The sequence below is a fragment of the Culex quinquefasciatus genome, chromosome 3 (genome assembly GCF_015732765.1).
Source record: "Culex quinquefasciatus strain JHB chromosome 3, VPISU_Cqui_1.0_pri_paternal, whole genome shotgun sequence".
In the NCBI taxonomy this organism is placed as follows: domain Eukaryota; kingdom Metazoa; phylum Arthropoda; class Insecta; order Diptera; family Culicidae; genus Culex; species Culex quinquefasciatus.
In genome coordinates, this window is record NC_051863.1 from 28,588,841 (window position 1) to 28,612,676 (window position 23,836).

Here is a 23,836-nt window from a genome sequence, read left to right on the forward strand (position 1 = left end):
TCAGCTGCTGTATTCTAAAATTCGATTATCAGAAGTGAAATTTTTCCAAGGCCTTCGGATATTCGAGTCGAGTTCAAGTCTGATAAAACTAGGTATAATTTCCCATAATTTCACCGCCGGCCAGCGGGTACTGGAATGGACCATACACACTTAGTCATATTCAAATTCATGTTCAAATGATTCGCCATCGATTTTCTGACAAAATTTAACAAGTATTTAATAATTTTGGTTAGGGCTCGTGGTGGAGCGTAGTTTTGGTGTTTCACCCACTGATGTTTCGTTGTTCTCCATGTCCGTTACAAACGAACACTTTTAGCCCCAATGGGGTAAAAAAAGTTGGAAATGCAACTACACCGGCGCATACAACCCTTGGAAAAAAAAGTTGGAAATGCCTTTTTTATTATAACTTAAGGTAGACCCATCTGTTTTGGATCTACCTTGTCGGAGGTGATTCTTGACATTCTTTCGGATCGATACAACAAGAATCATCCAAATCGGTTGAGTGTTCGCCGAGATACAGCCGGTTAATGTTGCATTTCCAACTTTTCTGGCCCCCTTGGTGCTTCGCGTAAGTTTTGACCCCGTTGGTGCTACAAGTGCTAAACAAGGTTCTAAAAACCAGGTAGTGAATGAAATACAGGGCGATATGCACCAAAATCCCTGGTTTTCACACTAGAACAATTCACCGACTACAAATAGGTAGATGAAAGCTTCTGAGCGAGTGTTTCCCCAAACTAGACCCAGTAAATCACCAGCAAGCAGGCAGGAATTCATTCAAATCTCACTTCAGCTGCTGAAGGTGGTTCATGCTAGCAAACTGAACATGTGGAAGCAACCAACTGTAGCGGCTGCTGTTGCCAGTTGCTAGCGATACGGGCTCGGCTGAGGGTCGTGCCCAACCGATAGGTCAGTTTTCTATCGAACAGAACGTGAAATTTCGTACAGTCTGAGGTGTGATATTTGGTGCAGACCGGTTAGATCCAGGTAAGTGATGGGTTTCTGGACATAATTAGGCAATTTATTTAAACAAAACTTGGTCTTGAAAATATGATTTTTTTGTTACAATTAAAAAAAAAAACATTATTCAAATAAAACACGCAATTTGACATTGACTTGCTAACATTTTGAGAAAACTTCTTTCGCAAACACCATTAGCATCATCTTCGCGTCTTTTAAGCAGAGCGTGTGTCGCAAACTGGGGAAAAAAACAAGTTTAAAACAACCTAATGAATCTTTATGGGTTTGGTCGAAAATCCCCACAGCAGCAAATGGTCAGAACCAGCATTTTTTTTTAAACCCGGCTTTTTGCGACACAATACCAACACATAAACGGGTCGAAGATTACGGGATTCCCCAGAGAAAGACGCTGTGACTTGAATTTATCGGTTGAATTTGGACTCTTTACTAGCCGCACCTCCCCAAGAAGTTCCCTCACCACTCTTGCCTGGTTTGTAGCTAGGTATAGCATTTTGTTATTGCTTTCCAGGCACGGAATGCAAAGCACACAAACTGTTCAGGGAAGAAAACACCAGTTTGGTGCAACCAAAACAACACGATAAGCAGGCAGCGGTGGTTCGAGTTTAAATCTTAAATTAAAAAAAAAGATTTGGCTGAGCATAAAAAAGTATTACAAGAATTTCAAGGACGTGGATAATGTCAATCTACTTTGAAGTAAAGGCTTAAAGTAAATCCCCCGAATAATTTATTCATATTTTTGTTTCAATTTTGAAAACAACTTTTTTTCAGAATCGTTTTCAAACAACAAACATCAACAATATTCTACATTTTTTACAAACTTAATTTGGTCAAATCGCAAAATGCTTGACTTAAAATTACAGTTAAGCTACCTGCCTCGGTAGATTCGCTGGTTGGCAGATGGACTCACAATCCAAAGTACGTCAGTTCGAATTAAGCTACCGTCAGAAATCTTTTTTTATTGAAAATATTGTAATATACTTTTTGTTTTAAATTTTGATACCTCAATTGCGCGATTTTGTTCGATTTTTTTCCTCTGTTCGGGAGATCATTTGAGAACTTGAAACATGCTTTACGAAAAACTTTACTGTTCTTGTTTTACGGTTTTATTTTTTTACATAATTTTTTAATATTTTTATATGCATTTAACTTGTTTTTTTTATACATTGTTTTAGTCCTTTTCTACTAGTTTTAGTCCAATCCTAACTCCAAGAACTATCTGTTGTCTCAACAAAGTGTGTTTAAACATAATCTGAGAAATAACCTTTTTTCAGTAACTTTTGCTGCATACCGATATAAAAATACAACCAAAGTTGAACTTCTGAAAAAAAAAATATTTTTTTAAACATTGCACAGTGATTCAGATCGCAAAATTAAGAGGAAAATTGATTTTCCGTATAATGGTGAAGTTTTGAAGCTTTGGTGTCTCCAGCAGAGTTGATGCAAATAGAAAAGGGAAACTTTTAGTTTAGTTCAAAATTAGGGTGGTCACGATTAGGGTTATTTTGAAAATCTAACTTTTCAGGATTATTTTTTGTTTTTTTTTTCTTCTTCTAGAAAGTTGTTGGACTTGTCAATCCAAGAAACTTTGTCGAAGACACCAAAATTTTATCTTGCAATCTACGCCTTCTACGACAAAATTTAAGGAAAGCATAGAGGATTTGCAGCAAAGCTTAAAGACACGTGTCGCCACCTATAAACAAATAGCGTAAACCTATGATTTTTTGAAAAAAAAAAATGTGTCTTTTTCCTTCATAATCAACATTTTTGTAACACTTTTGCCGGATTCAGATAAGAAAAAATATTTCCAACAAATTGGTGTACAACTTTCCAATATTTGTTTGATTTTTATATGAGAAAACTGTAAATTTAGAAAAAGATAGTAATTTGGACTATTTGACAAGAAAGTCTGTCAAACATCAATAAAAATAATTGAATGTACGTTAACACATCTGTTATCAACTATATAACTGTTTATTTCATTGATATATACCGGAAAACTCATTTTTTCGTGTTCCAAAACATGTTTTTTAATGAAAAAGTTTACAAATTTTGCGCGCCCAAAAGTTGATGCTCATGACCGATGCAAATATTTAAAAAAGTTTTTGTCCCTCGGCCCTGGCCAAGGTCAAGGGGGGGGGCAAAAAAATAAAAAATATAAAAATTTAAATAACAAGCCATAGTCTTCACGTTTAAATGAAAAAAGTGTTTTAAAATGCATTTTACACTAGTTCAGTTGTTTTGCAATCATTAGTTTTCAAAAAATCTAAGATCTGACAAAAACAAAAATTGTATCGAAAAAAAATTGCATCGAAATAAACCCAAACATGCTAAAAATGATTTTAAACGCAGAAGAATGTATTTTAATTTGATTTCAGCTGGTTGCACTTGAATTTTCATTGAAATTTTGAAGTTTATTGTAAAAATATTTTTTTGCCCCCTGATTTTTGGGGCCAATTTTGAAGGGGGGGGGGGGGGGTACAAAAACTTTTAAAAATATTTGTACCAGCCTTATTTCAAAGCAAAAAAAAAATCTCGTCTTTTGCAACCAGTTTCATTGAAATTGATGCAGGGAATCATGAGAAATAACCGATTTTGTTCTTCAATCCGGCAGAAAGGCATACGATTTTTGGGCAAATAGCCTCATTTTGGCGCCACCTACATTTGAAACACAGTCGTGCTGCAAAACCTCAATCTGAGCAAACCTTCGAAAATCAGTTTTTTCAACGTTGTAATTAAGGGTTCAATTTTATTTTAGAGAAAAGTAATGTTAGAGGCACTTTTAGAGCTCTGAAAAACGAACTTTTTTGTTTTATGACACGTTGATTTGGACTTAAAGGTCAAAAGTTACGGCCATTTCAAACTGAAAAAAATGCAAATTCAAAACTAAAACATCTAAAAAAAGCAGGCCAAATTTTAAGCACCATGATGCATTCAAAAAAGGAGATCTAGCACTATAAACGCTGAAAAACGCCGAAAAATTAGCACTACAAACGTTGAAAAATTCCGTTAAGCTCGAGATATTTTCATTTGACAATGTCTAATTCAAGGGAAAATTGTATGGGACCACCCTAACGAAATTAGAAAATTGTCCAACTATATGTTTTTCATGTTTTTCATATTCAAAATCCCTCAGAATTGTGCCAAAGTGTCGAAAAATCGGTTTTTGGTCATAAATTGGGGTTCTAAGTAAAATTATCAGAGCTCTTAAAGTGCCTCGAACATCGCTTTGCACTAAGCCCTGAATTTCTACGTTCAAAAATATATTTCCGAAGGTTTGTTAAGATGTTTTCTCTAAATGTGGTCGTTCAAGGCGTAGATTGCTCGGATTAGTTTTCAAAAAGTCACGGTGGCTCTTACGGCTTTTTGAAAACTCACCCGAGATTGAAAGATAGAATGTTGGTGTCTTCGACAAAGTTGCTTAGATTAACAAGCCCAACAACATTCTAGAAGGCAAAAAATCCCAAAAATATTCCTGAAAAGTTAGATTTTCAAAATCACCCTAATCGTGAAACACTCTAGTTTTGAACCAAACCAAAAGTTGCCCTTTTCCATTTGCAACAACTCTTCTGACAAACCGTCAAAATTTTTCGGAAAATCAATTTGCTACTTAATTTTGCGATCTGGACAACTGTGCATTGGCTAAGTCATATGAAACAAGTAAAATCATCAAATCCACTGTTTTCTATAAATTAAGAGTTCTGTTTTGATATGCTTTTTAAAGATTCAAAATTGGGTAAGGATTCAATTTTTGGCGAATTTTAAGAGCGAATCCCGTCTAAAGGCGGAATTGAATTTTCGAAAAAAAAATTTTTATTAGCTTGCAGTACAACGGTATTCTTAGAAAATATTTTGTTTTGTGCAATAAATTATTATTCGCATCCCAATATATTGAAAAATCTTTATAAGGAGGTGAGACCAAAATTTAAAATATTTAAACAAGATAAAATTAAATTTTTGCCCTTCAACTTTGATAGGTGGTCTTCTGAACGAAATTTGTATTTTTTCCGAAATAAAACGAAAATGGCAGCCACAGTTAACTTACTAAATATTAAAAAACGTTGATTTTTAGTTTAAATTAATTTTTGTGTTTTCTTTAGTTCTAGTTGTAATCGCGTTTTTTCTACGTTCGCTAAAGTTAGAAATTTAAAACGAAACGAGAATTGTCTCTGCAACAAAATCAGATAACTTGCCCTGAGAACAAAACCACAGAGTAACCCAGAGTGATCAGTCCGAAGAAAACCCATTTTTTGGTAGCAGGCGTGCGATGTACCACAAAGTTGAACCATAAATCGAGAGGCAGTGGTAATTCTGTGTTACTCAGTGATAAAACTATTGCCCCAAAACAAGTTATGCCATAGGTCGCAACGCTTGCTTAGAGCGTATCCTAGAACTAATACCTTCTGAAAAACCGTTCAACTGCAAGCAAAACTTATTTGGGGATACCGTGGAGATTTTCCCTTATCCCCTTAAAAAAATGGAGCATCAACAGTTCCTTTCCTTCAAATCCCCTTCCTTGTCAGTGGTGCGCGGTGGATGTGTATAAATATAAACAATTTGTAAATGAATGATTCCACGTAATATGACGAATTTTATAACAAAATCCTTCATACAAAACACCGCATTTCTTCCCAAACTCACACACACCTCAACACCATACGGGTTCATTTTGGCGAAGCAACAACAACCACTTGAAGAGCTTCAGTTTAGTTTTGTTATTAGCATCGCACATCGCAATATAGCAGAGTTGTGTCTGTACCCCACAAAGTCAGCCAGCCAGTCAGTCATGACGGTCCGCTAGCGCTGCTTTCAGTCCATGTTCGTCCGACCCCGTCGCATTCTATAGCCCTCTTCTCACTTTTGGCTGGTGAGTCACGAGAAAACGAAAATCATCGTTTGTGCAGCAGCATTCTGCTGGTTGTGTAACGTGGTGTAATTTTGGTGTAACAGTGAGATGCAGCTTTGAACGTGTGAGACGTGTCCAATTGGAGTATTTTCGGAATATTAATCAGCCCGCGATGTGAAAGGTTGGTGGTGGGGTAATGTTTTGCCATAACAAAGTGTTGTTACTCAACAACCGTTGTGACCTCTCTGCAAGTGACACAAATGGGGTCGATTTCCAGATGGGAATCTTCGCTAATGTGCTTAAAAACTGGTTTCGATTAGCAGCATAGGTCGAACATTGGCATAATCCCTAAGAATATCGTGTATTCTTCTATATTTTGATGGTTTGACGTATGTAGCGAAATCGTTCTGACAAACGTGACCATGGAGTAGTGAACGAAACCTACAAAGAAAATACATCGGAAAGGTATTAGTGGCAACGGTTGGTAAAACGGTTAATTTCGTGTTCATCGCGAGCAACGTTGTTTGTGTTTACCGGCGTGTACGACTGGGTCTAGGGTGGTGATAAGGAGAAATATCAACAATTTCTCAAAATAAAAACTTATCTCTTTATTTGATTGAGTTGTGTACAAGTTCAATACACATATCAACATAAATTTGACACCGATGATACAGGCTGATCTTCAATGGACAAATAAATTTGTTGTAAACAAATGGGCTGAATCTCACTCTACTCAAAAATCCAAGAAAGAGAAAGCATCGTGCACCTCCATCGAATGATCAAATGGAGACGCATAATACATATTGTTTTGAACGAATGTGATTCATAGAAAGGACTAAGTCAAGGCTTAAGATACCGACGTGATATCAGTACAACCTCAAAACGAATAACGCAGCTGGTTATCGAGCAACGTTTAGTCATTCCACACTGAATCAAATCGCGAAATTTATTTTAAACATGACTTGCCACGTGTTTGTAAACAATCCAGCGGCATTAGTTAGGGTACATTGTCCTGCACTAAAGTCGCTACACTAACACTCCTTATCTGAGCCGGTAATCTCCGATCGATCGACTACACAGACTCCACATGCACTTCGCACATGAGAAAAATCTTCCCAGACAATCTTTTGAATTCACGCGCAGACGGCCCGAACTCGCGTAGATTTTTAGTACAGTCTCAACAATTAGATCAAGCGTACGCGACATTGACCTACAATAAAAAGATTTATCCGGGCAGCTTAAAAAAAATCCCGTTATCATTTCTCTCATATCTTTTGCAGCTTCCAGTTGGCAGTTCTAATCAGTGGCCACGTAACAGAAAACCAACCCGCAAAAACAGCACAAACAAATGATAAGGCCCTGACTGTGTCCGGCTCGTCGCAGCAAGAAATCAGTCGTCCAGCAACCATCTCGAATATCGCGATCTCGAACCGAACCGAACGATGGATCTGACCGAGCCGCAGCATGGCCCGTTGGCCAACGTTACGAGCCTTCTGCTCGAGCCCGACACCAGCATGAGCAAGAACGAAGCCAAACTGTTGGCCATTCTGGCGCTCGGACTGGGCAGTTTCGTCGCTGGTATTTTGCCACTGTTTTGCGCTCAGCGCAATCGGGAGCGCTTCCCGTCGCTGATCTCGTTCCTGCTGTGCTTTGGAGCCGGAGTGCTGCTGGCCACGGCGCTGGTTCACATGCTTCCGGAGGTTCGCGATGCTCTGAAGCAGTACGCGGAGATTGTGTTTTGCGTTGGGTTCTTCCTGATCTACACCGTGGACGAGCTGAGCCACCTTTGCGGTGTAGGTCACAGCCACGGTGGCGGCGGCCACGGGCATGGTTCCGATCGGATATATGTTGTGGGTAGGAGGACCAGCCGGGATTCCACCGGAGGAGACGCCGACAGTCGGAGCTACGGAACGAGCGAGGAAACCAAGCTGCTCACCAAGAGGTATTCAAGATCAACACTTCTCTAGTAAGTTTAAAAACTAACAATCATCCCCCTCTTGCAGTGAAAGCGGCATCCAGATCCACCGACGGGCGTCAGAGTGCGAGACCGGAGCCGGAAGCAGCCAAACCCTGGGCATGGGATCAAGCGAGAGCATCCCACGAGTGATGGTGGCCCGTGGCGGCGCAGAATCCCCGGAGCAGGTCACCGGAGTGTTCAGCTTGCTGCTCGCCCTCGTTGTCCACTCTCTGCTCGAAGGTCTTGCCATCGGCGTACAAAGCACCGCTCCAGCCGTCCTGCTCCTGCTAGGAGCGGTCAGTGCCCACAAGTACGTGGTCGGATTCTGTCTGGGCGTCGAGATCTGCAGCCACGGCAGTCGCCACAAGTGCTCGCACGTCCTGCAGATCCTCACGTTCGCGATCGGTTCGGTGGCCGGAATCGGCGTCGGTATGGCGCTGGATGATTTGGGTGAAACCTTCAACCAGCTGGTGATACCGATCCTTCAGGGTGTCGCCGGGGGCACACTGCTGTACGTGACCGTCAGCGAAGTTTTGCCCCGAGAGCGCGGAAAACGCGCCACGATGCGGTTCAAACAAATTGGCCTTCTGCAGTTGTTTGCGGTGATATTAGGTTTTACGGTGATGTCTATTTTAAGTCTTATTATTAGTGAGCACTAAATCGAAAAAGAGAGAAATATAAACTCAGCTAGGGGTGGCCCATTTAGTAGGGAACACCTTTTTTACATTGGAGATAACGTATACAAAAATGTTTATATACAGAAGATATACAATATATGTAGAGTACGGTTAAAAAATAGATTGCAGATCTGGAAAAAGTGTGCCAATCTGTGAACGCGTGTGTTGATCAAAAATAAAAATAAAACGCGAAGCTAAAATGCGAAACAATCAAATCAAAACTCCGCGGACTTTCTCTTCGTGCCGAAAATAACCACCAACTGACCTTGACTAAAGAGGCAGTACGAAAGGGAGAAGCAGTATGCAGATTAGTTAGGAAAGGAGGAGTGACTTTCTTTATGAACTGCCCGTTTGAGCTGTAACTTGCTTGGCAACAAAATGCAAATGTTTCACAGCAAAATTATTATAAATTTACCATTTTGGTATAGTCTTTGTTTTAAAATGCTTAAATATATGAGTTAAGTATTTTTTCTTCATGTTATTACCCGGGCATGTTAGAATAACAAAACAGAGGTCATTTAAATAACAAGTCCTGTTAAAATAGCTTATTTAGTTATCAGAACGTCACCCCTAAACGACGCTAAAGCGATAAAAAAAATTAAATCCAAGATGGCTGCCAATATGGCGGTAACGGATTATTGAATATACATTTTTAACTAAAACTCGAATTTGATATTTATTGCCCCCAGGATGTCAGAAATCACTTTTTGCTGATGATACAAGCATCTCCGCTAAAGGTAGAAACCTTCGTGTCATCACAAGAAGATTACAAAAAGCTTGGATATTTTCAATTCTTATGTGAAAGAATGGAAAATTACTCCAAATGCTGCAAAAACTCAACTTATTATTTTCCCTCACAAACCAAGGGCTGATTTTCTTAAACCAAAAAGTCATCACATTATAAAGATGAATGAGGTAAATTTAAAGTGGGAGGATCAAGTGAAATATCTTGGACTTGCTTTTGACAAAAACCTTACTTACAAGGATCACATTGAAAGTATCCAGATCAAATGTAACAAATATATTAAATGTTTGTATCCACTTATAAACAGGAATTCTAGACTTTGTCTCAAGAATAAACTGTTAGTTTATAAACAAATTTTCAGACCTGCCATGCTTTATGCTGTGCCGATCTGGACAAGCTGTTGCTTAACCAGGAAGAAAAAACTTCAGAGGATTCAGAACAAAATTCTGAAAATGATTCTGAAACTTCCTCCCTGGTTCAGCACCAGTGAACTTCATCAATTAGCCGAAGTTGACACGTTGGATGTTATGTCCAATAAAATAATTGATGCATTTCGACAAAAATCATTGCAGTCTTCAGCTGCATTGATCCGCTCATTATATAGTTTATAAGTTAGTTTTAAGGTATCCCTTTTCCCTTTTGTACATGTAGGACCTCCTACTTTGAAATCACTGAATAGCGAAAGCTACAATATTTCATGAATAAATAAATGTTTCTAGTATTTAAAATTGAGGTGAAAAGTCATCGATTGTGATTGGACACTCAATAATATTTTAACTGAATGAATGTACATGCAAAAGAAAACTGAATAAATATAAATTTAAAAAAAACCCGATGAGAATTTTGATTTTAGCCTCGAGTCACTCTGGCTCGAGATCGAGCCTGAATCGAGTCGAGACTCGAGCCAAAATTCCCAGTGGGAATTTGTTCAAAAAAATTGTAAGTGTCCATAACCCAATTTGTTATTATTTTCTATTTTGCAAAATATGGCACAGAACTATGGGAAAATTTTGTCGCATTTTATAAAGGGCATTATTTGTGTCATGAAACGTAATCTGTGTACCAAAACTTACTTTTTGAAATTCCGTCGTGAAACTACTCACTTTTCCTGTCATTCTTGAACTTCGGAATAGCCTACTTTTCTGTTCCAAAAATAACAGAATCGAATAGCAACACTTTTTAAAATAAATGCTGAAAAGTTCTACTTTTCAGCACTCAAATGGGTGCTGAAAAGTTGAACTTTTCAGCACTTGTTTCGAAAAGTAACACTTTTCAACATTTTTTTGATTTAAACGATTTATTGACAAAATACATGAAAATTTGACTTAAAATTTCACTCAGTGTGTGTTTTTTGCAATTGCAAAAAATGTTGTATGGAACTCGTTGCAAAACTTGATTTTTTCAGCACTCTTCGTATTTATCCAACTCGGTGAACCTCGTTGGATAAATGTACGACTCGTGCTGAAAAAATCCTCTTTTTGCAACTTCTTGCATAAACTACTATTTTGCAATTTCGTCGTGAAACTATTTACTTTTCCTGTCATTCTTGAACGACGAAATAGCCTACTTTTCTGTTCCAAAAATAACAGAATCGAATAGCAACACTTTTCAAAATAAAGGCTGAAAAGTTCTTCTTTTCAGCACTCAAATGGGTGCTGAAAAGTTGAACTTTTCAGCACTTGTTTCGAAAAATAACACTTTTCAAAAAAAATTGATTTAAACGATTTATTGACAAAATACATGAAAATTTGACATAAAATTTCACTCAGTGTGTGTTATTTGGAATTTCAAAAAATGTTGTATGGAACTCGTTGCAAAACTTGATTTTTTCAGCACTCGGTGAACCTCGTTGGATAAATGTACGACTCGTGCTGAAAAAATTCTCTTTTTGTAACTTGATGCATAAACTACTATTAAGTGCATATAACTTCTGAAATGGTTATCAGAACTTTGATGTTTAGGCTGATTTGAAAGATCTTTTAATTATCTAACTGACGGCGGGATGGACCCGAACATCATTTTAATCGAAATATCTAAGATCTGGCCTCTGAAAAGTCTATAAATATCATTTAAGTGCTAATAACTTTTGATACGGTTATCAGATCTTCTATGTTTTAGGTTCATTTCTAAACATGTATAACATGACAGGTTTTCTTACCAAACCACCCTTTTTACAATCTTCCGGACTTTTGTTGAAATCGTTTTTTTAGCATAACTTTTGAAGTACTTTTCTAAACTTCATGATATTAACTAGATGGATCGAATGAGACCAACACGGTCCAAATCGGTTCAGCCATTCTGGAGATTATCGTGTGCATATTTTTCGGTCCACGGACTCACATCCAGACACACGCACAGACATTTGTTCAGAATTTGATTCTGACTCGATAGGTATACGGAAGGTGGGTCTACGAGGTCGAATAAAGAAGTTCATTTTTCGAGTGATTTTATAGCCTTTCCTCATTGAGGTGAGGAAGGCAAAAACAATCATCAGTCAAAACCTAATTTGTTATTATTTTTTTTTTTTGAATTTTACTCTAACCATGGGAAAACTTTAACCAATTTTGTCAATGATATTATTTTGGTCATGGAATATGGTCTTTATACCAAAACGTTTTTTTTTAAGTGGTGAATTTGAAAGTTGATTTTTCAAATTATTGATATATCCCCTTAAGGAAATCAACAACTCACTGAGAATTTGGGCTCGAGCCTCGAGTCACTCTGACTTGAGATCGAGCCTGAATCGAGTCGAGACTCGAGCCAAAATTCTCAGTGGGAATTTGTTAAAAAAAATTGTAAGTGTCCATAACCCAATTTGTTATTATTTTCTATTTTGCAAAGTATGGCACAGAACTATGGGAATATTTTGTCGAATTTTATTAAGGGCATTATTTTGGTCATGAAATGTGGTCTGTGTACCAAAAATTATTTTAAAAATTGAAAAATTTTGAAAGTTGATTCTTTTTATTATTGATATTGGAATATTCTTTTGATTATAAGTATATCAATAATAAACAGAATCCAACAGTTTGACCGAAAATGTTGTGAATAACGAAATATTTTATTTTTACGGTAGAACTTCCAAACATTTTTATATTTTTTTTCACTGGGATATCTTGCCTGCTCTCTGCTAAGTTTTAATTGTTTTCAAATGTTTAACACAGTTTATAAGCAGTCATAATCAATATCAAAATCAGTTATTTACCAGCACAAAAACATATTATTAACACATTACATATTATTAACACATTACAAAAAAAATCAAATCAAATTATTCGCTCTACAGCATTGCCTTGGCGTTCCCGATTAAGGGATTCCTACTCGAAACTAGGTGTCCGAAGGCTTGATTGTTGAGGCAATTGCAAACCTCTTTTTACACCTAAGCTTCCATCCACCCCGGGATTCGAACTGACGACCTTTGGATTGTGAGTCCAACTGCCTACCAGCGACTCCACCAGGACAGGACCCAGGGAGACGACTCCTACACTGAGCTGAGCTCCTGGACTGAGCTATCGACCTAACCTCTAGGTTAGACCGGGGTCAACATTTACTTCCCCATCCGACGGAAGGCGTGATCAGACAAATCTCGTCTCAAAATTTGCCACCGGGACCTTCTGGTATCGAATCCAGGCCGACTGGGTGAGAGGCAATCACGCTTACCCCTACACCACGGTCCCGGCTTAACACATTACACCAAAACCAAATTAAATTATTGGGCTCATTTTTTATTCTATGTTATCGATTTTTCTTGAAATAATTTTGGATGACAGGATTAGTTATTTTTCGAACAAATCTTTGTTACTATATTGTGTAATTATAATAGCTAATCTGAGTGTTTAATAACAAGTTCTGACCTCTTGACAATAACAGAATTTTATCTTTTCCAGTTATTTCCACTTCCTCGAGTAAATGTTTCAATGTCCTATCCTACATTTTTGCCGAAGAAACAAAATCGATCAGATTTGTTTATGCCTCATTTATTTGATCATTGTTTTGTGCTATATTGTGGATGTTTCCACAGACGAAATTATAATTTGCCAATGCATTCCAGACTCGATTTTTAAAAGTAGCTATTCGCTTCGCTTCGCTAGGAGACGGTGATTTTAGCGGATTGCAGACTGGATTTTCGCCATGTGATGTGATGATTGTCTAAGCCCAAGTTGCCTAGGAATCGATAATTGGGAATAGAACCAATTCCACCTGAACCAGATTCTCACCACCATGGCAGCCGTCCATTGCCGGCCGCTCCCATCTCCACCGCGCACCAGGGACAAGGAAAGGGAATTGGAAGACGGGAAGTGTTGATGCTCCACTTTTTTAAGAGTATTAAGGGAAAATCTCCACGGTATCCTCAAGTAAGTTTCGCTTGGAGTTGGACGGTTTTTGGGAAGGTGAATGGTCTGAGGAGCCACCCTAGGCGAGTGGTAACAACCTTTGGCATTGTTGTTCGAATTCTTCGTGTGTTCTCATTTCTAATGGGAATGCTTTCAATTCTTCTCATCTCTTATTGGATGAATTCTATCAGTCGCCCAGGCTATTCATAGCGAGGTATTTTTAGATTCAATTTCAACTGCGCTTGCAAATCTTGCATGCAATCTTGTTTGAGTTCTGATGTTCAACTTGCATTCAATGCGATTCTAAGTCCGATTCTTGGATTCAACTATACCAGTCTGATTCCTCCTCAAGCTACCAATGCTCCACGGTTAAGTGGAAAGCATTTTGCTTACCAATCCTAAGGACAGGGAATCGAACCCCGCCGTGAGCTTAAAGTTTTTTTTTTTCATTAATTCCAAATTCAATGAGTCCAGAACTTTCTCGTTGGGAGCAGATGGGTATCGACTCGATTTTTAAAAGTAGCTATTAATAAGAAATCAATATCGAGTTCGGGTAAGCGAATCGAATTATTGTATAGGTTTTTTGAATCAGTTTGAGTCAATTACTCAAATATGAACCGTAAAATGCTCTAAAGTGGTCTGGAAATTAGTAATACGATATGGTGATATGAAATATTGCGAAAAAGAATTTAAATGAATCAATTTTGACGTTCTTGTAAATAATATCAAAATAATATAATAAAATAAGCAGCGCTTAGATGTTACGCCTTTTGAAAAGTTAATACGAAATTATCCATGCCAATGTTGCCTAGGAATTGATCATTGGAATTGATAATTTCACCTGAACCAAATTCTATTGCCATTGCCGGCCGCTCCCATCTTCACCACGAACCTATGGGCAGAAATTGGGGATTAGGAACACGGAAAGGGTTGATACTACACTTATTAAAGATGATAAGGGAAATTCTCCAAGGTATCCTCAAGTAGGAAAAAGATTTCCTGAACGATTATCAGTCTTCAGCAAAATTGCAAATGAAGAATATGAGTTTTTTCTGAGTGTTTTCTATTAGACTTATACTTGATTTTTAACTGATGATGTCGGCAAATGTCGGTCCTATCTTCTATGTGAAAAATATGAAAATTCCGTGATATTTTTAATCAAAAAGGTCCTAAAAATAGAGATTTTTGAGCCCTCATCGTTGCCTTCCACTTTGCTGAAGATATAAAAAAAACGATCAGAAAACCACTTCGCAATGAAGACGAACAAGCTTTGAAATATTGAACAGTAATATACTGCCGCTCGAAGCTAGTCCGTCCCATATGTAATTTCGTCAATTTTGAGGTAATAATCCAGTTTGGTTCAAAATCATGCAAACTATCAGAAAAACCAATAAAATGTAGTACTTTGTTCTAGAAATCCGGAGAAAATCCACTTTTTCGTGAAATTCTAACACGTAGCCTTATGGGCGGGACAACTTTGACACACGTTTTTCTCGGCTTGCTGTTTTTACATATGGGACGGACACGATTAGAGCGGCAGTATATCTCGTATATTTATTTTTTATTTACAAATATGTCTTATATTTTCCAAGTTCCCAACACGAAAGATTTCAGCAGTATATGCAAAAAACCTTCACGATCATCCATCTGCTTGCATGACATCAATATTCCATGGACAATTTGATGGAAATACCCAAGCCCGTAGAAAAGTCATACCAACAGTTTTGTTTTCAGAGGTATTGCCGCGAATACAACGCAACGCGTTTAAAACCCGTCCCAGTTACGGATCATATATGAATATCTGCCGTCGCCCAAAAGAAAGTGTTATTTATTCCACCAAAACAACCACGATGCAAATTTTACCTCTTTACCTTTCGCAGCGAAGCTATAGACTCTCGCAGATGTGCGGTTGGACCTCCACCGAGAGAAAGAGCGACCCAACAAAAGAGCAGGTCCATCGCAAAAACTACGGGTTGATCGAGCTTGGACTCTGTTCAGTTCACCATCATCTGGCCGACCGCGTGCACGTGTTTCCCTCTTACCGGACCAACAGTTGGCATTCACCAAGTGCTAATTCCAACTGTCATCACTGGTCTGAATCAGCGCTCGTTCGTCAGGGAGTTGTGCAAAAAGCGGTCCCCGCAAGGTCCTCGAACGGGTTGTCCGACCCAGAAGTTCCGGTTAAGTCAGTCGAGTGAGGTAATACGCGTGGTGGGTAATAACCGCCTTGGTGCGTACCACGTGCGTACGCGTAGGAGAGCAGAAGACCTGACCGTGGCGCCAAGACCCCTTCAGTTCAGCATAAATCGCGGTTAAAACGAAAGTGAACACATGTCGATGAGATAACGTCGAAGTCTGGCGTCAAAGCACTGGAACCTGGTTTGAAGACCTGGACGGGCGCGACGTCATAGGGGCTTGTTTTACCTTCGCCAACCAAGCTTTCGCAGAAAGTGAGTGTGTTGTGTTGAAATCGAATGGTGCTGCAGCAGACAGCAGAGGTGACGAAGAGCCAATCGTGTCGTGATCGAGGAGAAATTTTAAAGTGGCGTGAACTCTGCTGCACGCGGTACGCGGAAATATGAGTAGTGGCAGTGGTGGAGTGGTGCGAAAAATGGGGTTAAACGGACGGCTGGTGGTGGTGGTGGTGGTCACCGTGCTGCAGCTGTTGACCGTCGACGGGATCTACGTGGTTGAGAAGGGCGGTCGAAAGTCCTTTGTCAAAATGAGTCCCGCCCAGTGGACCGAACCGGAAGAGGACGGACTGTGGTCGTCGCTGATTGAGGAGTATACATTGGGGTAGGTGAGATCGCTGTATGATGATTTGTAGGAAGAATAGTACCACCTTGTATTGTGCTGCCCATCATCCACTTTTGGTAAAATTAAGATTTTTGCTCCAGGTGGTAGACGATATTCCAACGCATTTTCTGAACTTTAATTTAACTAAAATATTGTTTAGTTTCTGCAGCCGAATCGGAAAACCAAGCGGCTTATATCCTATTCCCCTTTGATATTGCCGTGGCGAATATTTGGTGACGAACACAAAAACGCATATTTCTCGGAATAATTGGTTTGGCATAATTGAGTAATCCTCGTGCTAATGTATTGCATGTACGTACACGTAAAATCGACGTACAGCCGTTAGATTTCTACCGATTTGAATGCTTCCTGTTGCAAAAGCAAAGAGGATTAGTTGCGACATTTAGAAAAATGTGACCCATTCCTAAGGCTACCTACTGTACTATTTTTGTCCTTACCGTACGGATTTTCGACCCTCTTCGCGGATTTTTAATAGGCCGGATTTGTGTACGGTACGGTGACAATAGAGCAATTCTCTACGAAAACGGTCTTTTTTCTTTAATTTTAATTTTTGTATTTTTTAATCCGGCTGAAACTTTAATGTGCCTTCGGTATGCCCAAAGAAGCCATTTTGTATCGTTAGTTTGTCCATATAATTTTCCATACAAATTTGGCAGCTGTCCATACAAAAATGATGTATGAAAATTCACAAATCTGTATCTTTTGAAGGAATTTTTTTATCGATTTAGTGTCTTTGGCAAAATTGTAGGTATGGATACGGACTACACTGCAAAAAAAAATAAACACGGTAAAAAATTTGGTGATTTTTTATTTAACTTTTTGTCACTAAAACTTGATCTGCAAAAAACACTATTTTTATTTATTGATATGTTTTAGAGGACATCAAATGCCAACTTTTCAGAAATTTTTAGGTTGTGCAAAAATTCTTTGAGCGAGTTATGAATTTTTGAATCAATACTGATTTTTTGAAAAAATCGAAAAATTGGTCGCAAAATTTTTTTAATTTAATTTTTTGATGTAAAATCAAAGTTTCAATCAAAAAGTACTTTAGTAAAATTTTGATAAAGTGCACCGTTTTCAAGTTAAATCCATCTTTAGGTGACTTTTTTGAAAATAGTCGAAATTTTTCATTTTTTTTAAATAAGTGCACATGTTTGCCCACTTTTGAAAAAAATATTTTTGAAAAGCTGAGAAAATTCTCTATATTTTGCACTTCTGAACTTTGTTGATACGACCCTTAGTTGCTGAGATATTGCCATGCAAAGGTTTAAAAACAGGAAAATTGATGTTTTCTAAGTCTCACCCAAACAACCCACCATTTTCTAATGTCGATATCTCAGCAACTAATGGTCCGATTTACAATGTTAAAAAATGAAACATTCGTGAAATTTTCCGATCTTTTTGAAAAAAATATTTTCAATTTTTTTAAACCAAGACTAACATTTTAAAAGGGCCAAACATTCAATATTACGCCCTTTTTAAATGTTTGTATTGTTTTAAAAATTTCGAAATTTTTTTTTCGAAAATATCGGAAAATTTCATGACTGATTCATTTTTTAACATTGTAAATCGGACCATTAGTTGCTGAGATATCGACATTAGAAAATGTTGGGTTGTTTGGGTGAGACTTGGAAAATATCAATTTTCTTGTTTTTAAACCTTTGCATGGCAATATTTCAGCAACTTAGGGTCGTATCAACAAAGTTCAAAAAAGCAAAATATAGAGAATTTTCTCAGCTTTTCAAAAATATTTTTTTCAAATGTGGGCAAACATGTGCACTAATTTAAAAAAAAAATTAAAAACTGCGACTATTTTCAAAAAAGTCACCTAAAAATGGATTTAACTTGAAAACGGTGCACTTTATCAAAATTTTACTAAAGTACTTTTTGATTGAAACTTTGATTTTACATAAAAAAATTAAATTGAAAAAAATTTGCGACCAATTTTTCCATTTTTTGAAAAAATCAGTATTGATTCAAAAATTCATAACTCATTCATCATTTTTGTATGGCCAGCTGCCAAATATAAAAAATTCACAAAAATTAAAATTTAAGAAAAAGCTAACTTAATCCACCTACGTGGTTGGAGCCTTCCTCACTTATTTCCAACAATGGCTGATATGATGGAATTGTACACTATTTTTTAGTTCCGGAATAAAAAAGTACATAAATGTCACTTAAGTGACCATAGCTCGAGACAGGGTTGCCAGATCTTCAATATTTTGAACTCGTTGGAAAGGTCTTTTGATAACCTAACCAACGATGGGTTGGATGGTGGATCCGGACATAGTTTACATACATTTAAGTGAGATCCGGCTTCCAAAAAGTACATCAATATCACTTAAGTGGGCATATCTCGAGACAGGGTTGCCAGATCTTCAATGTTTTGGACTCGTTGAAAAGGTCTTTTAATAACTTAACCAACGATGGGTTGGATGGTGGATTCGGACATAGTTTACATACATTTAAGTGAGATCCGGCTTCAAAAAAGTACATAAATATCACTTAAGTGGTCCTAACTCGAGACAGGGTTCCCAGATTTTCAATATCTTGGACTCATTGGAAAGGCCTTTCAATTACCTAACCAACGATGGGTCGGATGATGGATCCAGACATAGTTTACATACATTTAAGTGAGATCCGGCTTCAAAAAAGTACATAAATATCACTTAAGTGGTCATAACTCGAGACAGGGTTGCCAGATCTTTAATGTTTTGGACTCATTGGAAAGGCCTTTCAATTACCTAACCAATGATGGGTCGGATGATGGATCCAGACATAGTTTACATACATTTAAGTGAGATCCGGGTATTTGTGAAAACACATTTTTATGCATAACTTTTGAACTACTTATCGAAACTTCAAACAATTCAATAGCGATGTATGGGACCCTAAACCAAGTCGAATGCAACTGGTTCGATCAAAATCGGTTCAGCCAGTGCTGAGAAAACTCAGTGAGAATTTTGGTCACATACATACATACACACACACATACACACACACATACACACACACAGACATTTGTTCAGTTTTCGATTCTGAGTAGATATGTATACATGAAGGTGGGTCTAGGAGCTTTTATTAGAAAGTTCATTTTTAGAGCAGGATTATAGCCTTACCTCAGTGAGGAAGGCAAAAGACCGAGAGAGTAGAGAATTGCTCAAGTCTCACCCAAACAACCCACGTTTTTCTAATGTCGATATCTCAGCAACTAATGTTCCGATTTTCAATGTTAATACATGAGACATTGGTGAAATTTTTCGATCTTTCAAAAAAAAAGATTTTCAAATTTTGTAAACCAAGAAAGGGCGTATATTGACTGTTCGGTCCTTTTGAAATGTCCAATAAACAAAATTGTCATAAATTGCTTTTTGGGTGATTCTGAATATCACTAACTAAAAAATGAAAATTTTGGTAATCGGTCCTTTAAAAAACTATTTATCCATTAAAACAGGGGTGTATGGTTCGCGGGCCCATTTTAAAAGATCATGTAAAATGGCCTTTTGACCCATCTGTAAAATGATTTTATTTATTTTTTTAAGTTAAGGATTCGTTTTTGCTTTATATTTCATTAGCTTTATATTTTTGGTATCGTCATCATAGATGACATTGGGTCTGGGGTGAGATTGGGTCATACAAATGCCATTTTTAGGTGTGACCCTATCTCACCCCACAGACCCAATGTCATCCCTGATATGGGTAATATTTTTAAAATCATCATCCCGGTACGAGAATCGAACTCACGACCTCAAACCATCCACATTAACGACCCCCGGGTCTTTTGTGGTCTCTATTGCAAGTTTCTGCTCGAACCTAGGAGTCCGAAGGCTTGAATGGGGAGAGCACCCAAACCTCTTTCTACTCCAAGGAACCTTCCACCCCAGTGTTTGAACTGACGACCTTTGGATTGCGAGTCCAACCGCCGCCAGCGATTCCACCGGAGTAGGCTTGGTTTGGTGTGTTGTTTGTACTTATGGCATGGAGACGACTCCTACACCTGGAATGACTTAACGGCCTAACAACCAAGGCCGGGACCGACATTTTTCTTCCTCATCCGATGGAAGGTTGCAGCAGATGAGAATCGAACCCAGAATCATCCGCTTACAAAGCGGACAGCGTAACCATAGGGGGATGGCGTCGCTATTTTTAGACCACATTTTCCACTTTTTCTCATCGAAACCGACTACTTTATCGACTTCATTTTGCTGGGCGAGATAGGACGCCGTCTATTTTTAGAGGATGACTCAGCACTTTTACACTCTTGCGCTTAAAAAAACCAGGTGGCAGCACGATGTAACGCCACGTCCCTATTCGGCCACGCACTGCCACTCACGACCTCTGGATTGGAAATCCAGTTCACCGCTAGTCAAAACGCATCCCCTACCGGTCAGAATTCCCAGTGAGCAAATTTACTCTTTGAAGGGATACAGGAATCGAACCCATCCCTTCCGCTTACAAGGCAAAACCCGTAACCTTTCGGCCACGGTTGCTTGGCTAAAAGTCGACACAGATATTTTTTTTGCAGAAAAATCTATCTTATTGAAAGTTTAACTGTGAATGACACTTGTAATTTTGTCAAAATTTTCATCAAACATTTCGGAAAATGAGTTGTAAAACGTTCAAACTTGATTAAAGTAGAAAACTGTAAAAATAGCAAAAACATGGGTATTCCATACTTATTAAATCTGTTATTAAAAATTTATTGAAATTGAAAATATCCATTTCTGGAGTTTTTTTTGAAAAGGTCCAATAAACCAAAATTTCAGTTTTTGCATTTTGGGTGTTTTTTAATACCCCTGACTCAAGGCGGTTTCAAACTGGAAATTTGATTTATTGGACCTTTAAAAAAAAACTCCAGATTTGTTGCATTATAGTTGCACGGCATTCAAAACTAAGGTTATTCGATTATCCGATATCAAATTGAAATTGTACAGAGCCTTCGGATAATCGAGTCTGGACTGTATTTTAATAGCTCTTTTGTAGAAACATCTCTCGAATCTGAATTAATCTTGACCTAAGGAATGGATGTGCAAGTTATGATTCAAATACAAAATATAAAAATTTCAAATTAGAATTTATTCAAAATCTAGAGAACTGCTCACTTTTGCAGTTTCAAGCATAACATTGTACATAAAACATCGATTTTTTTAATGAAAAATGATTAATTTTTCAATGTTTTCCGACACAAATTAAAATTATAAGTTTTTTCGAATAATTCGAAAAATTTCGAAAACATTGAATCCCTTTGTAATTTGATTTCATAATAAGTTATGTAAAACAGTCGATGAAAATGACATCAAATTACTGTAGACAAGTTATTGTAACGCCTTTTTTTTTATTTTCCCTAGCCTCAACTCCTCCTCGCGCCAATCGCGCGTCATGCAGGCGGCCGCCGCCGTTGCCGTTGGCCAAACGCACCAGTACATCCCGACGTCCAGCTTCTACATCAACAAACGCATCGGCGAAGCCGTCGAGATGGGCACTCCCACCGGGAAGGTCATCGGCCCGTCCGGGTACGGCGAGAACCAGCTGAACAGCCCCACCGGCCAGGGCACCTTCACGCCGATGCGGCAAACCTTCGGCGGGGCCAGTCCGACCGAGTTGCTGGCATCTCCGCGGGAAGTTTCCGAGACGGATTTGTATCTGCTGGGGGCGATTGAGAAGCTGGTGTACCGAGTGGACTACATGGAGAACCGGCTGCGGAGGGCTGAACAAATTATCTACTATTTGATGGCGGGGAACAACCAGAAGATTGGTAAGGATGTGGGGTTAATTTCAGCTATATGAATACTGATTTAGTTTGATATTTTAGACACGTGTCCCGATAACTTCACCCGAGTTCACGACATCTGTTACCACTTCGGGGTGGACCGAGGCTTGAATTGGAAGTCCGCAAGCACGTTGTGCAAATCCTACGGAGGACACCTGGCAGAGTTCGAGAGTAGCACCGAGTTCCAGGACGTGGTGGCGTACATTTTGAACAATCAACTCAATCGAGGAAAGGAGTTCTGGCTGGGAGGACTCAACCCGGGTCTTCTTTGGATCTGGACGCAGTCGGCCAAACCGGTCAATCCGAATACGAACCTAACTTCGATCACAAAGACGGGAGGCAACTCTTCCTCAACGACTACGACCACGTCCAAACCGGATGCGACCAAGATTGTGAACAAACCGCAAAGCGGCAAGCCTCAAAAGCAAACGGAACCTACCCTGGAAATTACAGGGACGGGTCGGTGCTTGAAATTGTCCTACAACGGAGCTCTGTACACGTACGGATACTCCGGACAGGACTGCTCCGCGCGTTTCAACTACATCTGCGAGCTGAAGAACAAAGGTCTGGACAACGAAATATCTCGCATCGCGAAACAGCTCGAACTAGATTAGACAAACGAATTTCCAGATTGTGATAAGAATTATTTATTGAGAGTTTATTTATTTATAAGCGACACACGAAAATTCGTCCCGAATAAAAGCAGGAAAAAAATGTTTTCTTCAAGTCGTGAGAATCATGTTTGCGATGAACAGCACCGATCCGCCGAGTCCTACCAGCGCCAAGCCCACCGTCGACAGGTACATCATCCGATCGTTCGGGCCACCCTTGAGCCAAATCGGAAGTCCGTCCTTAAGCTGGAACTTGGCCTGAGTCTCCTTCAGCAGCTTGTATCCGACGGGAATTTCGTTTGCCGAGCCCGCCGCTGCTCCACCTTCCGCTCCTCCTCCCCCTCCTTGGCAGGGATCCACCTTTTGGGGGCACTTTTTAGCGAAAAAGGTTCTACGCTGAATGGCCAGCAGACACGGAGCCTTTGGGTTGACGAGGGTGCGGACCAGAGCCATCTTTGCCGGAAGTGACATCGTGTTGGGTTGGCGGATGAACTGGGAGTGACGTTTTAAAGGGGATTGTTAGAAACGCAATGGTAACTAGATTGGAAAATTTGAGTCTTGCCAAAAAAATTTGGTTTCTACATACAAAATTTATTCTGATTTGATTCTGATCGCAAAAGTAATTTATTAGCTTAAAGTTGTTAGCAATATAATTTAAATGGGCCAATGTCGAAGTGTAATCAAAGAGTCTGTCCAGCTCACGTCAAGTGATGTTTACATTAGGAAAGAGCAGGATAAACTCTGTAAAGTGTAAAGAAATACTTCAAATTTGCCCAATTACATTGTTTTGCAAGGTCGACACACGGGATGTCAATATCCAAGGGACCGTCGAGGAGGAGAATCATCAGTTTACAGAACGATGCAAAATGAAGACTCGATTGATTTTTTTTTCTTGATACCCAGCTATGGGAGAGAATCATGGCAACGTGCATCAAACAAAAAAAAAATGTCAAACACCCTTCAAAGCTTCGTTTCCCCAAGAAAAATGTCTATGCAAGCCATGAGAAAGTGAAATTATTGACAACCGGAAGAGATTTTTAAAGCAAACAAAATCCAAGGGACCGTCGAGGAAGAGATCCTGCAAGCAAGGGAAAATATCGAGGA

The 23,836-nt window shown here is 38.7% G+C and overlaps 3 protein-coding genes across 5 annotated transcripts; 2 read left to right on the forward strand and 1 right to left on the reverse strand.

Annotated features, from left to right (window-relative positions):
* The first annotated feature begins 856 nt into the window (after nt 1-856).
* Nucleotides 857-8,676, forward strand: LOC6038139 (zinc transporter ZIP3). Of its 3 annotated transcripts, none has more exons than XM_001847922.2 (3): nt 857-984; nt 7,102-7,763; nt 7,825-8,676. In XM_001847922.2, the coding sequence occupies exons 2-3, from the start codon at nt 7,264-7,266 to the stop codon at nt 8,435-8,437; spliced, it is 1,113 nt and encodes a 370-aa protein (XP_001847974.1). In that variant the 5' UTR covers nt 857-984; nt 7,102-7,263; the 3' UTR covers nt 8,438-8,676. The 3 variants fall into 3 exon arrangements, with proteins under 3 accessions (XP_001847974.1, XP_038119859.1, XP_038119860.1); XM_038263931.1 differs by lacking the exon at nt 857-984 and adding an exon at nt 5,685-6,002; XM_038263932.1 differs by lacking the exon at nt 857-984 and adding an exon at nt 5,686-5,842.
* A 6,854-nt stretch (nt 8,677-15,530) lies between these two features.
* On the forward strand, nt 15,531-22,826 carry LOC6038140. Its single transcript, XM_038265477.1, has 3 exons — nt 15,531-16,330; nt 21,700-22,106; nt 22,164-22,826. The coding sequence occupies exons 1-3, from the start codon at nt 16,113-16,115 to the stop codon at nt 22,733-22,735; spliced, it is 1,197 nt and encodes a 398-aa protein (XP_038121405.1). The 5' UTR covers nt 15,531-16,112; the 3' UTR covers nt 22,736-22,826.
* LOC6038141 lies at nt 22,745-23,203 on the reverse strand. Its single transcript, XM_001847924.2, has one exon. It carries the CDS (start codon nt 23,201-23,203, stop codon nt 22,844-22,846), a length of 360 nt encoding a protein of 119 aa, XP_001847976.2. The 3' UTR covers nt 22,745-22,843.
* Between the last annotated feature and the right edge of the window lie 633 nt (nt 23,204-23,836).

Bases quoted from the DNA above. Each gene is read 5' to 3' on its own strand.
- LOC6038140 (XM_038265477.1), top strand. From the start codon at position 16,113: ATGAGTAGTGGCAGTGGTGGAGTGGTGCGAAAAATGGGGTTAAACGGA. The intron at 16,331-21,699 runs GTAGGTGAGATC...TATTTTCCCTAG, and splicing joins ATTGAGGAGTATACATTGGG to CCTCAACTCCTCCTCGCGCC. The intron at 22,107-22,163 runs GTAAGGATGTGG...TTGATATTTTAG, and splicing joins GGGGAACAACCAGAAGATTG to ACACGTGTCCCGATAACTTC.
- LOC6038141 (XM_001847924.2), bottom strand. From the start codon at position 23,203: ATGTCACTTCCGGCAAAGATGGCTCTGGTCCGCACCCTCGTCAACCCA.
- LOC6038139 (XM_001847922.2), top strand. From the start codon at position 7,264: ATGGATCTGACCGAGCCGCAGCATGGCCCGTTGGCCAACGTTACGAGC. The intron at 7,764-7,824 runs GTATTCAAGATC...CCCCTCTTGCAG, and splicing joins ACCAAGCTGCTCACCAAGAG to TGAAAGCGGCATCCAGATCC.